At 38.9% G+C, this 15,151-nt stretch overlaps 1 protein-coding gene across 1 annotated transcript in view; it reads right to left on the bottom strand.

Annotated features, from left to right (window-relative positions):
• Positions 1-15,151, bottom strand: part of LOC121943399 (MAM domain-containing glycosylphosphatidylinositol anchor protein 1) — a 203,372-nt gene that overhangs the window by 50,110 nt on the left and 138,111 nt on the right. The window contains exons 8-11 of the mRNA XM_042486927.1: positions 12,762-13,091; positions 11,706-12,005; positions 3,818-4,084; positions 3,489-3,637 (exon numbers count right to left, since the gene is read on the bottom strand). Of these exons, the coding sequence (XP_042342861.1) occupies positions 3,489-3,637; positions 3,818-4,084; positions 11,706-12,005; positions 12,762-13,091 (1,046 nt within the window). The remainder of the gene's footprint in view (positions 1-3,488; positions 3,638-3,817; positions 4,085-11,705; positions 12,006-12,761; positions 13,092-15,151) is intronic.

The following is a 15,151-nucleotide window of genomic DNA, read 5'->3' as shown; positions in this document are numbered from 1 at the left end:
TGAGGAAAACAAGGAGGGCCTGTCAGCTCTGTTAATTCCTACACAGGGAAACCCCCTGCAGGGAGAATGAAACTAAATTGAGAAGTGTAAATGGGGATTTTACAGCCTGGCAATGACTCATGGAGCAAAGCATATCATCTGCCAAACACACACATGCACACACACACACACACACACACACATAGATGAGCATACACTATAAACATCCCTAAATACAAATCCATTCGAGGCTATTCATATAAACATACATACATAAAGGTAAAAAGCTTTATAAATATACAAAACCTCATGTTAGAAACACACCAGCTTACACAGAAACAAAAGGAAAATGGACACACTTAACGCATATGAGCAAAAGTTATGGGCGTGTGCTCAGAACTAACGTAGAGAGCACTGCTCCGCTGAACTGATCTGAGTCCTTTTTATTCCCCTCTGTGTCTGCATGTCTCCCCCGAGACCCCCTACATCATTTTGTATGTGCTAAAAAGATAGAATGTCAAGGCGTTAAGAGGATGAGCCGAAGAGAGTGTTGCAGAAATAGATGGGTTGTGAAATTGAGATGGTATTACATTTGAATGTTCTCGTACTCTATTTAATAGTCGAGAGGACCAGTGAGATTCACTGTTTTTTTTTAATTTGCATCTTATTTCTCTCTTTTGCACCCTTTCATTCACTCCCTTGCTCACTCTCACCGTCTGCTCTTCTTCTTTTTTTTTTTCCTGTCTCATCTTTGCCACTCTCTGATACACATGTAAAAAAAAATGTATTCAGGTAAAAACCTTGAAATTAAATTAAAGTTTAACAACATTTAAGACGGTCCTTAACTGCCACTTATTGCAACTCATTATTTTAACACCGGCAGCATAACAACTCGCAGCGACTATTTATCAGCGCTATTTCAGTTACTACGGTTCACCCAGCATTAAATGCCATTAAGTCTGCACTCAGTAACTCAAAGCTGAAAAAACTAAAAGGGGAGAGGGATAGCGAGTGAGAGAGAGACCTGCACTGGTGGAAGCAAAAGAAGACTGTGAGACTGCAAAAGAAAGAGGAAGAAATTGGGGAGAAGAGGAAGGCATGCTGTGTCTGAAAGATAGAGAAATATTGGTAGAAGGACAGAGGACAAAAGAGAGGGAACAAGAGAGAGGCGGAGTGAGCATTTTCAGAGAGCTGAGGCATGCAATCAAATGTGCATCTTAGGAAGGCCAGTGCTCATTTTCTGTCTCCCTGTAGAGTCTTACTTAATGAGGTAAGCAGCCAAGTTTTAAAGTAGGAGGGGAATTAGCTATTCATCCACACAAAAGCAAGCTGGCAGACCCTGCATTCCCTCTGTTTCAGTGCCTCACACACATATACACACACAAACACACACACACAGACACATGCACACACACACCTACCCCCAGCCAGTTGTGTATAATTCACTATTATCCTTCCTGTCTTCTGACTCAAGGCCAGTAGTCTATGAATAGATGTTTGAAACAAAACAAGAGGGTGGCCTGAGGTTGCTCTCCTGTTGTGGACAAAGGTTTCCAACTTCCGATCAGGGGCCCGCTCACAGGGCTCCAAAACTGTTTATAGGAAGGTTTGCTTGGTGTAAGCAGAAACCCTTTGAGTTCCTTGAAGATAAAATCTTCGGCAGGTAATTTGGTTCATGGTAAAAACCTCCTGAATGTCTTGATCACATGAAAGTTGAGCACAAATCAGCAGGTGCTGGACTCACAGCCCATCTGCAAGGTGGCGAACAACATAAGAGAAACATTGATTTGTAACTTGAAACTTCTTTGTTTAGTAATTATACCGGTTTTAAGCACCTGGTCGGTTTGTTTTGTAGAGGAGATGACCTCTGTGATAAATTCAGCTCCTGGTTAAAAAGCTCCAACTAAATGAACACTGAAGGAAATCTAACTGGAAAAAGTTTCAACTAGCTGAAATGTGCAATCCTCACTTCTAGATTCCACTAAATCCATCTAAATCTTAAACTCTGCTCCTTTAAAATCTACTTAAGGTAAATATAAGTATTGAGGCATAAGAGGCTATTTAAGTGCATCCTCTGAATTCAAGTTTGTGACTGCAAGACTAATTTAACACCCCTCACAGAGTTGTGAAAATTAAGTCATGCCAATGCAAAGTCACTAAATTAAGAACAAGATAAAACATGAAAATACCATTAAAAATGTACTCTCTTAACTGTCTCTGGGCTGAATTCTGGCTAAAATGAGATATGCTGGCAGCAGAGGCCTGGTCTTTCAAAATTGTGGTTACAACACAGTGAGCACATTTGTGTCTGCCTGGCATTCAAAGCAAGAATCTTGCAGTGAGAGCAAAGTAATTGTATGCTGAAGTTTGGAATGATGGTTAGGCATTGTAACCTTACTTCTGTGAACACAGCATAACCCTCTGATGGGGCTTTTCAGGGCTGGCCACTCATTCAAACATGTATGGGTGCTGGAAAGTGGAAAATGAAGTGAGTGATGGGAGCTGAAGGAGATATTTATGAAAATAGAATAACAAGAAGAGAGGAGACAACATAAGAGGGAGACAGCACAAGAATGGAGTTCCCTAGGGTTCATTTAAAACAATCTGAGAATCTACCCATGCTTATTTTTGATATTGTATAAACTGGATTAACAAAATGTAAACATCATACAAAATAAAATGAAATGCAGCTTGTATTTCCTCTTGCTTACTTATTTTGATGCATAATAGGAGTTAGGTTTTCATTTGCTTTCTTTTCTATCTGCTTTGTTTTTATTGAAAGCATTCTGAAATGTGCTTACTGCATGATTTGTTTACTGTGAAGAGCTGTCCTCTCGAAAACAACAACTTCTCTGTGCATGGGAACATGAAATGTGGGTATAAATTGCATCAGAATAGTCTGTTATTTAAAGAAACTGGGTTATTTTTAGTAAAAAATGGTAAATAAACTTAAATTATGAGCTTCAGAAATCAAGGAAAGGAGAGGAGAGGAGAGGAGAGGAGAGGAGAGGAGTGGAGAGGAGAGGAGTGGAGTGGAGGCTGCAATGTTGTAATTCAGTGCAGGTCTCACATTGATTGACTACACGCGCCGGACACTCTCCGCAAGCTCATAAAGCCCCATGTTTACTTAGCATACAGACTTCACTACATGCAGACTTGTGCGTCTGTGTTCTTGTCTACATTAGTTATGAGCCTGTTCAGTCAAGGTGAAAACAAACTTGCAAATAAAACCAGGTGGCCAAAGTTTGCTTTAGTTTAAGCCAGACTGATCAATGTCAGTCTCAGCAGTATTTGATGAACAAAGTCAGTGAGTTCCTGTATGTCAAACCATGAACCTGCCTGTTCAGATCTCATGCATATATGAATGCTTAAGTACAGTACATGGAAGTGTTTATGCATACATGTGTGCAGCCTGGCTCTGAGCTTGGCATGAGTACCAGCTTTTTCATAGGCTTATGTGTGTATGTGTGTGTGTGACGTATACTTGTTTTTGTACAGTGTTACTTTACCTTTCTGACAATAATCCAGTAGCCTATGATTCTGTCCGTGGCCTCTGGATCTTTCTGTGTCCACTGCAGGTTGTAGGAGTAGTTGTTTCCTTTTAGAATCCGCACTGGATTTGGTGTGTCAAAGTAGAACTCTGCGCTGTAGGGTTGTGCTGTGGTTTAGAGGTAAGAGAGAGAGAACCCAGTGTCATTGTTAAATGGATCTGATGAAGAGATAACTGCTCGATGCTGAGTATAAATACAAGACAGATGGATGAATAGTAGATACGTCGATATATACATTGATTACTTTCCACAAATGGATAACTACTGTCCCAAGTCTTTTCGCTCACCAGATACATTAAATGTGCAAGATGATGTCCCTGCACTGTTGCTGACTCGGCACTCATAAGAGCCGTTGTTGGTGGGTTCCAGTTTAAACTTCAGCTCCGGTGTCTCCTTCAGGTCTGGCATGGGCATGCGGATGAAGTCACCGTTACGGAACCAGCGGATGTCTGTTAGGCGTGGTGGGTTTGACCGCATGACCGTACACCTCAGGGTCACCATCTGGTAGTTCCTAGAACGCACGTCCTGGAAGACTGGGTCTAGAATGGGAGGAACTGCATAGACAACAGAGCTATGAGTTTTAGTCAATTTAAAACATTTGGTCATTTATGTTTTTAAGCATTGTTTAACCTGCCATGATAATAGATAAAAAAGTGATAAAAAAGTGATAAAAAAAGCCATGTGTGTCTGAGTTGCAGACACACATGGCTTTAATAGCATATGTAGATGCTGTCCATTAATGTATTCATGCTTTGCATTATTTACTGCAAACTTAAGCAGTGCTTACGCTTTTATTTATTTATTTGAGGGGTATTTCCATTACCTAAAAACATCAGACACGCTGATTTCAGTCACTCCTGTCACTTTCTCTGAACTGAGTGGACATTAACAGATAGTTCATTTAGATAAATATTCACATCAGTTAATCATTGAGACGATATAATTACTTATTATGTCCAAAGACATTCTTTTTATGCCAAGAAATCTTTAATGATCTACATCAACAATTTAATCATCTAAATGAAGTAAACAAACTCTAATTTCTCATTGTTGTTAATTTTATCTTTAATATGTCGTAACTTTTATTTAGTCACATCTGTTCATCTTTTGCAAGCTCTCTCTGTCAGAAGCAATAGTACAGTTGAAGGTTTTGGTTTTGGTTTTGGTGGATTAACTTAAATATATCTTGTGTGCATTTCAATGTTTTTATTTTCAAGGCATAAAAAATCATTTCTAAGCAATGACGTAGTCTTGTATAGTATGCAGATGGCTAGTGTTATAATGTCACATGTTTTAGGTTTCCATGGTATAACAGGATGTTATTGGAGGGACATGTGCATTTTTTACTCAGCACAGTCATTTTTCTGCACTGCACAAACTACAGTAATTTCTTAATCTTTGATTTCTGGGTTTCAGAATGTTATCCACTTTTGTACTCGAAGTCACTATACAGTACCTCTCACATGCTCATATACACTGACTGAAAAAAATTGGGACACTTACTTTGTGATTAAGTATGGTTATGAGGTGTATCCATGTAAAACCCATTATCTCTAATCGTTTAAAATCTATTTCCATCATAAAAGGGGGTCGAGATAAATTGAAGCAGAACAGGTTGAAAAAGAGATTTCAGCTTGGAGATGTGGACAATGCAAAATGGACTGCAATGAATACATCACCACCATCTCACCTTGCCTGCATTATCTTTTTGTTCTCTGCAATGTAAATGTCCTCACAGCATCAGAAAACATTCGTTTTGACAAATAATCCAACACAGACCAAGTGTTATTGCCACAAGGGATCAGGCATTTTTACAAACGTAGTCCCATCTCTGCTGCTAACCTATCCTAACCAGCTGTAATTATCCTGTCAGCAGGGATGTGCGGCTCTGAGCTTAATGACTGACTAGCTGTTGTTGCCCTGGGGTCAGCCAAGACACAAGACAGCCAAATGACTCTGCCACAAATCACCAGCCAGCCAGTTCACCCCTGGCTAACCATGTAGATAATAGACAAGATGCTAATGGTGGTATAGCGGTACTAACAGTGATGAGATCTGGTGTTGAGGCCCCTAGAGGTGAGGCAGCATGACTAGAGTCCCTTATGAATCAAGTTTATCAGACACAGATGTGTAATTATAGTCTAATCTGTGTTATGCCTGTAATTTAGATGGATAGGGCCTCCAATGAGCTACAGTAAGGAGGAGCGGAAGAAACAGACAGAAAGATAACACGAGGAACAGGGGAGAGGACTGAAACAGAGAGACGCTCTTATTGTGCTTGATACAATGTGGAAATCTCTGAGCAGAATTAACTAGCCCAGGGGTAATGAAAGTAATAACAGAAAGTGATTCAACAAGGAATGTATCCAATGACAAATTATTCTGATGTTGGAGGAGGAGTCTATGACATCTTGTTTACTGAACAATGATTACCCTGTGCTGACATCTTTGAACATCAACTTAAAACCTACCTCTTTAGCTTGGCTTTTTAAATTGGAGGTTTTATACGTGTTATTTAGGGTCAGGGAAAAATCAATACAACATAGTATTACAATATATTTTTGCTGGGCAATACTGTATCAAAACACAGATGCCAAGTATCAACTATTTATTATATAAATTATTAATATTACAAATTCTATTTTGGTAGCCTACTAGAATAATAAAATCAATTGCTTTTACAGGCCATTAGATACAATTTCACAAAATACAAACTTAAAATGTTATCTTCAAAACAGATGTAGACAAAGTTTTCCTTTTGGGACAGAATTTTTAATCGAGAAAGGAAAAATATTGCATGTTTGTTATCATAATACTCAGCCTACAGCAACACATTTTAAATCGCAACAATATTGTATCGATTGAGGCTTAAGTATCACCATAGTATTGTATTTTGATCATATCAGCCTCTAGTGATTATTATTATTTTATTGACTTTTTTGTATTGTCCAATGTGCATCTCAGCTTTTTTTTCCACTAACTGAAATTTCACATCAGTCTCAAATTATTTTATTGCACAGACTCTGTTAAATGCAAATTGAAATACAAAAGCTCACCAAAGAGACGACAACCGTTACCAGGGTTTGAGCTCATGCAGATATTGACTGTGCCTATATGGCTGACAGTGTTGTTGAACTCAGGATTTTTTTAAATAAAAGCCTTATTGTTAGTCAGTTTGTCCCTGCTCACCACCACTGTGGCTGGATGTATAGGTGTAATGTCACTGAATATGATGCTTTTTCTACATCTTGTTGGTCATCTTTCAACCACAAAATTGGTTGAATCTGGCCTCCACACATTTTTACATAGTGAAAGTTAATAAAAACCCAACAAATGTAACTAACTAACTAGTTATCACTGCAGACACTGAGTCTTCCTTTAAAATCTGGACCTTGCCTATTCTCTGTGTGAGTAAAGCTTTCACTGTTTATTTTTGCTATGAGTACATTTATGTGCAGCCAAACCAAATCCTTGTTTGGAATCATAGTTTACCATTCTGTGCTTGCACTCACTCAGAGGAACATGAGTAAGCACCTGCATGCTAACAAGACTGGAAACCACCATAAGATTTAACTTCTTAGCTTCTGTGTTGATTCAGTCTAGACTCCCAGCATGTGAATAAAACATACATACAGCTTTCTGACATGTAGAATCTAAGTTGTCGTTTGCTGCTGTGTGTCCAGTCATTATTATCTTCTGACCTTTGGAAATAACTGTGTTGCTCGTACTTCCCACAGCCACAACAGAACCATGTGATAGAGCTGAGAAATGGGGGAGCGGTCAAAGGTCATATTGCAATCCGATGGACTGATTAGTGTATGGTCACATACCCTGCTCCTGCTTATGGACACACATGTGCATACTGATGGCTATGTGACTTTGAAAACAGGTGGCAAGGGTAAAGAAAAGCAGGCAAACCGTGGGGCGATGGTAATAAGATAGGGAGCAGGGAGGGAAAGAGGAGGAGGTCTGTTGTGAGCTGCTTTGTGAGCAGTTTATAAATCATCCCATCCCCAGAAGAATTTGGTAGACAAGTTATTACAGACCCCTTACCCAACCTTAAGTATTTATTTCAACAATTACGCAAGTTTTGTAGAAGAGTGCTTCACTTTTTGAAGTCGTGGGGTTACTTCAATGTCTAACCCAACTTTTAGAATTCTCTGCAGCATAGTTTTTGCATTTATTTGCTCCTCATTTGGGACTCACAGCACCACATTGCAATGTTTCATAGTGTGAAGACCATAATCCATGTAAACGCGCCATCGCTATCTGTCTTATCGAATGCAAAATGGATTCCATCCGGGAATGCAACACTGGCCAAGCCAAACATTTACAGTACACAAAGAGAAAATCAATTTACATGAGACTGAGAGAGGAGGGAGGTGAGTGGGGGGAGGAAGGCGGGATGAAGGGAGAGAGAAACAGCTCTTAAAGGAGAAGACAATGAGGAAGACAAATGATAGGGAGAGTGCGGTGTGAAAGTGAGAGAAGTCGATGATTGAGTATGGGAGGTGGGGAGAGAATGAGAGAATGCAGGATGCAGAAAGGGAATGACAAGACAGAGAGAGGTCCTTTCTCATGGCCAGCAGTTAGCTGATTGATGATGATGAGAATGGCAATGAGGAAGAACAGCCACCTCTCTTGCAGGAAAAGTGGGCAAGTAGAGAAGGGATACAAGGCGAAAGGAGGAAGTGGGTGAGGCAACAGTGGCAAGAATCTGCGTATCCTCTTAATTATATCTGCCATAAAAAATGATGGCACCTTCCCTAACATCTATCAACAGTGCTGAGTGGAAGGAGGCAAAACAAACCCGATAAAATTAACAAATGAGGTAAAATGGATGCACAACATCAAGAGGGGCAGTGGGATAAGAAGAAACACGTTTTTGTTGGCTGTAGATATACAGCAATAGCTCCTCATTTAAGGTGTTTCTCCATCTGCCAATCTGTTTCTCTTTTTTCCTCCTTTCCATCTTCCTAACCCCCAAATCACACATTTTTTCTTAGCACCTTACCATCCCTAACCCTGCTCTCCTGTTTCAAGTTTGTATTCTCTCTCTCCCTTGGTCCTGCTCATGTATCTGTCTCATCTCTCTGTCTCTTTCTCTGTCCAGAGTGGGGTGGCCACCTGGTCCATTAATCAGAGTTGGCCAGTGTGGACAGCAGAGCTCACAGAGTGTTGCCCTTACGCCCCGCCTGCATTAGAAGGGCCTGTAAATCCTTCTTTAAGAGGAGAGGAGAGACAGAGAGAAGAGAGGGCACTGATTTGGGTGTGCTTTCATCAAGTATGGGAAAGAATATAGGTCCAGGGTTTAAAATATATTTATCCAGATACAGTATATCGTCTCTCTGTAGCATCAGAATGTGAGAGTTTTGGTCCAAGAAGGAAATATTTCTCACTTGAGGTTGCCTGATGAATAGAGGCGTCCAGCCTTTCATTCTTCATCTCTTTTTGAATCATTAGTTGTTTTATGTGTTTTAGATGTACTGCTCTTTCTTTTTGTATCCTAACATTGGTACATTTCATCACTTTAATTAACAGTAGTCTTTTAACTTGACCTTGTACACAGGGCACACTGGGAGTGTGCCAAAAGGGTTGCACTGAATACTGAATTCCTGTTACCATAAATTTACTAAATTAAACCAAGCACTTAGCAATGTAATGATACACTGCTGTGCAAGAAAGCAAGCTTTAAACTATAACGTACACATCTAATGCCACATCTAATAACATTTACAGTAAATTTATATTTCTCAGATTTAATTAAACATCTTGGATGACTGTTAAAACAACAGTAATACTTAAGTTTGGTGTCTTTAATTGTCCAGAATAAGCCTGTGGTGTCATGGAGAAGCTCAGACTCAACCGATTACCCTCTAGAGAAAATTATTTTCTATTAGTTATTATGTCTGATTTTACCCATTGGTTACAATACACCACATGAATGACAACCCTGTCACTAACGCAGGGAAATTCAGCAGGGGACCCTGTGTTACTGCTGCTCTTGACAACTTCTATATGGAGCACTGATTGTGCCCACCTGGTGCGAACAGAAATGAAACACAGCTAGTGTTAGTTCAAAGAAGAATAAGTATATTTACTGTTTTGTATATGTAAAATATTTTTTCTGGCATTTTTATTAAAATATATAAATGCATGTTTTTATGTTTTAAAAAATTAAATCAAAACAGGCTTGCAAAGCCCACAAAACGTAGAAATTGCATGTCATGTATATCGAGTGATTTTGTATGGTTTATTAGATACATGAAAATGCCTAAAGTATGTTCATATTAATTGATAGTTTCCAGACAAATCTGAACCAAATTCGTATTTCATGTTGAGCTCTAGGCAGTCTCAATAGTCAGAAGTGCCATTGCTTAGTACCACTACATTTCAAGCATTGTAAAAGTAAGTAAAAGTTAGTAACCTCTTGGGAAGGGAAATGGTATTGAAATCATGTGTTACTTTAGCAAGACAGACTCCTTTCTCAAAGCCCATCCTCTGGGAGAATTATAATGGCAGCCCCCACTGAAACGCTCACAAAGGGGAAGGGGTGGGTTGAGAGAAAACAGCCTTAAAGCCATAGGTGTATCCTCAATTCCTTTTACTTTTCTCCTTTGGCATCCTTTACATTACCATACACGTCCTTATCTTTAGGGTACACAGTTTTGGAAGTGTTTTTAAAGTGTGAAGATTATGCCATTACTGAGTGTAGGGCAAAATAAAAATGCAGTGTTTTAATGCATCGCTGATATTGCCATAGCAACACATACTTTTTATGGCCTATGGAGGTCTACACAAAGGCACTACTAAAAGATCTGTATTTAAAAAGTGAACTTCTGTCACAGATAGCTTTTATATAGTCATTGAGAACAATACCTACAAAACATTTTTCTCTGCTGGTATTTCCACTGTTACTGTTAATGCCATATACCTGCTATCATCAGTATGTTTTACACTTATTTTTACTACTGTAAATATTCTAGTTCAGAAGTTCTGTTTTGTTTAATGCAGACATTACATGAATACTATTACTGTTTGCTACTGCCCCAGGTATCAAATAAGTTTCATATCAGCCTATCCTATCCTAGTAGTACACAAGATGCATTAATAATAGTATTTTAAAACAGGTCTGGACTCAGTTAGCAATCCTATTTACACCACAATCCACTGTAGGAGATGAAGTGCTGTCAACAAGTAACCCCAGCCCTCTTCCTCTTCTCCCTCTTCCTGCCTCCACTGGGTCATATAATTCGGATTTTTTTCTTTTTTTTTCCACTAATATGCCAACGATGCACAATTATATCTACCATTACGACAAAATTATCCCAACTGATTTAGTACTCTCAGAAACTCTCTCAAGGACAATAACAAGGCCTGAAATTCATTATTCAAAGTAGTGGAATTCCCTCCCTTAAATGCTTCACTTATGGTGGATATTTACACTTAAAATCTCAGACTGCATTTTCTCTTCTCCTCTCAGGAGTCTATGAGCTCCACTACATTTGATAGAAGGCAGACATCTTCATGGTACACATCTCATACACTACAACTCACATTAAGACAATCTAGATGGATAAATAGCACTACAGTTAAGAGAAAAATATGTATTTTTGGTTTTTGGGGTGAGCGGTCCCTTTAACTCTTTACACTATAAGCAGGAACACAGCCTTAGATGTTGAAGCAAGTGCATTTGGGTTGCTCCATGGTCCAGACTAAAGGCGACTGCACTTTACAGCACCTGTACTTTGGAAAAACTTGTATGAGGGAATCAGGTTAGCAAAATCCCTTCTACATATACAATGTTATAAACAGGCCTTCACATGAATTAATTCCTGTGAAATCACTATGGGGTCTTTTCAATTGTATCACCCTGTTCTTCGATCTATTATTATTTTTCAGCGCACACAATGTAAAGCTTTGACTTTTTCTTAATTCTATCCTGATTTGTTGGTGTGTTTTTAGTTTTATCCGTTTATCTGATAAAATACTTTTTAATTATTTATTTTTTTATTGTTGCTTATTATTGTAATATGTAAAGCACTTTGTAAACATTGTTTTTTTCAAAGATAAAAATTAAGCTATTACTATTATTATTATAAAACAATGTTGTTGTATGTTTAAGGTCGAGTTCTTGTTTAAGGATGAGGTAAACATAATCTGATCCCTACTTACACAGCACATTGAGTTGGACCTGTGCCTCTCTGCGTTTGATGTTGAGACCGTTGTATGGAGCAGTCTGGCACCGGTACGCTCCCATCATGTCCCTGCTGACGTTCTTTAACCTCAAGCGGCCATCAGGTGTCTCCATCATGGTCCTCCCTGATGGCATTAGCAGATCCTTCTCTGTCCGTGACCAGAGTATAGGTGGACGTGGTTTACCGTCTACCACCAAACACACCAGGTCAATGTTACCACCTTCTCGCACACTGACCACCTGACCTCCTGGTGGAACTGCCAGCACTGGAGGAGAGACTGGAGGGAAAAAAGAGGAAGGAAATAGTAAGAAAAGGTATTATTCTCTAATGAAGCCAAAGGAAAAATCAATAACTCTAACTTATAATTATCAGCTAAAATGTTATATGCAAAAAAAAACCCAAAACATTTCAGGATACTATTTTAAAAATACAACAAACACAATGCAATAGAAAGGAAGAACTACATGTTTTGTAACAAGTCTGGAGGAGGATATGGCATACAAATTACAAAAGGTGTGAACAGAAAAACTGGGTAACAAAGACATACGGAGAATAAAAACGTATGAAAGAAACCGACATTGACAAGGCTAATTTTACTGGACAATCACAGTTTCAATACAACATAAGGACAATAAAAAAGATTACTGCTCAGTAATTAAGTGCCAACATTAACCACACATGAGAAGGCACACATGAACACAAAGAGACACAAAGTCCTTAAACAACTTGACAATGACTGTGCATTCATGATATATTCATACTGAATAATGAATTTACAGCCTGTAAACCCAAACACGCCCTGATTGACATTTTTGTTTCTTAAACTGTAAGCACTTCAATACCTCTGACCAGTATATTTGCCAGCAAATACAATATTGACTGATGCTACTGATGAGCAGCTACTTGCATACATTTAATTACAGCACATTGGCACAGTTAATACAGAATTGGCCAATCGAAGGATTTTTGAGTGAGCTATATTGTCTTTCTTAGTCAGGCAGAGATATAAAACAAAAAAGAAAGGAAACCTCACCACTGTTCTGGGAGATGTTGACATCCACACGGAGCTCCGGCACTCTGCTGCCTGGGAAGTTTGCCACACAACTGTAGGTAGCCAAGTCTCTGAACTTCATGTCCACAATCTCTAAGCTACTGGTGCCGGGTGCCATGTCTGGGTCGCTGCGCAGCAAGATTAGGCTATCTGAGTTGAAGACGGGCGCACCGTTCTTGTACCAGGTGTAGTTGACCTTGTCCTGTGGGGTAGCATCAACATGGCACGACAGCTTGAGGTCCCGACCCATCTGGATGGTCTCGCTGTCCTTGTTGGAGTCTGGAGTAATCTGGAAGGTCAGGTTGCTCATCGCTGTGTGTGGTGGTAGTAGAGTGAAGAAAAAGAGAGACAGAGGGGTTAAATAGATGGTACAGAGTCAGAGGTTGGCTGTAGTGCAGTCTTGAAAACAACAGTTGGGGACGAGACTATTTCAAATGCTTATTAAGAATGGACTGGAAAAAGATCAAAACAAATTGAAGGACTTAATAAATTTTCTCCTTACATAATTACACGTGATCCCTATCATATTTCCCTTTCAGCCTGAATGATATTTTACAATGCAAAGCACATTGTGGACTTAGCTTGTTGTTCACTCACAAAAAGAAGACGCTATTATTTGGATATAGTTAAGACATTACTATAAACAAATAGCACAAATACGCCAACATTTGTGTACCAGTACACAAAAACAGTGATCTCCTGTCTGTTTTGCTGTCATGGTAAAACTGAATTTACCACCTTGCAGATGTATGCCTCAGCGACGCAGTCAAGTTGCTGTTACAGTTTACAAGCATGTCCATAAAAACATGGATGCTTCACACACATTTCTCCTGGCAGCACAGAAGATCTTTTTAATCAGCACAGTTTCAAGGTAAACACCTAAGATTATTGTCATCAATTCAGTATCTGACCAAATGTCTCCCCTTCTGGTTCTGACTTATGACATCGAGTAATGGCCAAAGAAGTGTTATTTTTGCAAAATATTATGATGTCATAGTGAAACTGACCTTTGACGTATTGGATATAAAATGTCATCACTTTATCTTTATATCCTATTAGACATTTGTGTGGAATTTTGTATGAATTCTTGATGTATGGCCACGAATGTGTTTTGTGGGGTCACAGTGACCTTTAACCACCAAACTAATCACTTTATTCTTGAGTCCAAGTGGATGTTTGTGTCAAATTTGAGGAGACTCCCTTCAAGGTGTTTCTGAGATATTGTATTCAGGAGACTGAGATAAACGAAAGGTCACAGTGACCTTTGACCACCAAAATCTAATGAGTTCATTGTTTAGTCAAAGTGTGCCAAATTTTTAAAAAATCTCTTAAGGTGTTTTTGAGATATAGCATCCATAAAAATGAGTCAGATGAGGTTACATAGACCTTCACCATTGACCACCAAAATCTAATCAGTTCATCCTTAAGTTCAGATGGATCTTTATGTCAAATTTAAAGAAAAGCCCTCAAGGTGTTTTTGAGATATAAGGATGTATAAGGATAGGACCGACAGACCACCCAAAGACAAAATTCCTCCTGCCACAACTAGTACTGGCAAAAAATAAGCACATTTTTAAGGTTTTCAAAAGCATTTTGTCACATGCTTAATACAGATATGAACAAATAACTCTTGCAGCAACCTCTTGTAGCATTAAAGCTGATAGATAGTTTTAAGCGAGGTCAAGGTGCACTGAGTTTAATTGATAACTTGTGATTGTCAAATCAAAATTGCAAGTGCAAATCGAATTGTGCTTGGCATTGGTGAAAATCTGTTTTGTATTGCATGTTTATGAAACTGTAAGTGTTGATTAATCTCATTCTGTTTACATAACCTTTTTATTTTTACATTCTTTGACAACACGTCATGCCAATATCGTTTGTTTGTCATTAACTCCAAGAGAGTTTTGACATAGTAGTTAGGATTAGGGATAAGGAGTGAGTAAAAAAGCAATTAAAACAGAAAAAAAGTGGATGGAGGAGGCGGAAGATGGCTAATACAGAACGGTAGATGAGTTTGCGACACAGCGTGTAAGGAGGGGGCAGCGTGACAAAAAGAAACCAAAGGGAAAAGGAAATTGAAGAAGAAAGAAAGAGAGAGAGAAGGAGGAAGCAAATTGTGAAGGAGGGAGAGACAAAAGGAGCCAGATACAGAATAAAATAACAGGGGGATAAGGAGGAGGGGGGGAAACAAAATCAAGGACAAAGAGTAACTCTCACACTGTCACATTTAATTTTCAGTTTCAAAGGCTGCGTTTCCCCAACAGATTTCCATGTTGAATACAAAACAGCTCTCTGTTTCCTCACTAAGGGGAGAGACAGGCGGCAAGGAGGAGAAGAGGAGAGTTGATTTAAACTCCTCTCAAGCTTATTAA

The sequence above is a fragment of the Plectropomus leopardus genome, chromosome 1 (genome assembly GCF_008729295.1).
Source record: "Plectropomus leopardus isolate mb chromosome 1, YSFRI_Pleo_2.0, whole genome shotgun sequence".
Classification (NCBI taxonomy): Eukaryota; Metazoa; Chordata; class Actinopteri; order Perciformes; family Serranidae; genus Plectropomus; species Plectropomus leopardus.
Note: the sequence above shows the minus strand (reverse complement) of the source record. Positions and strands in the feature narration are given on the sequence as shown.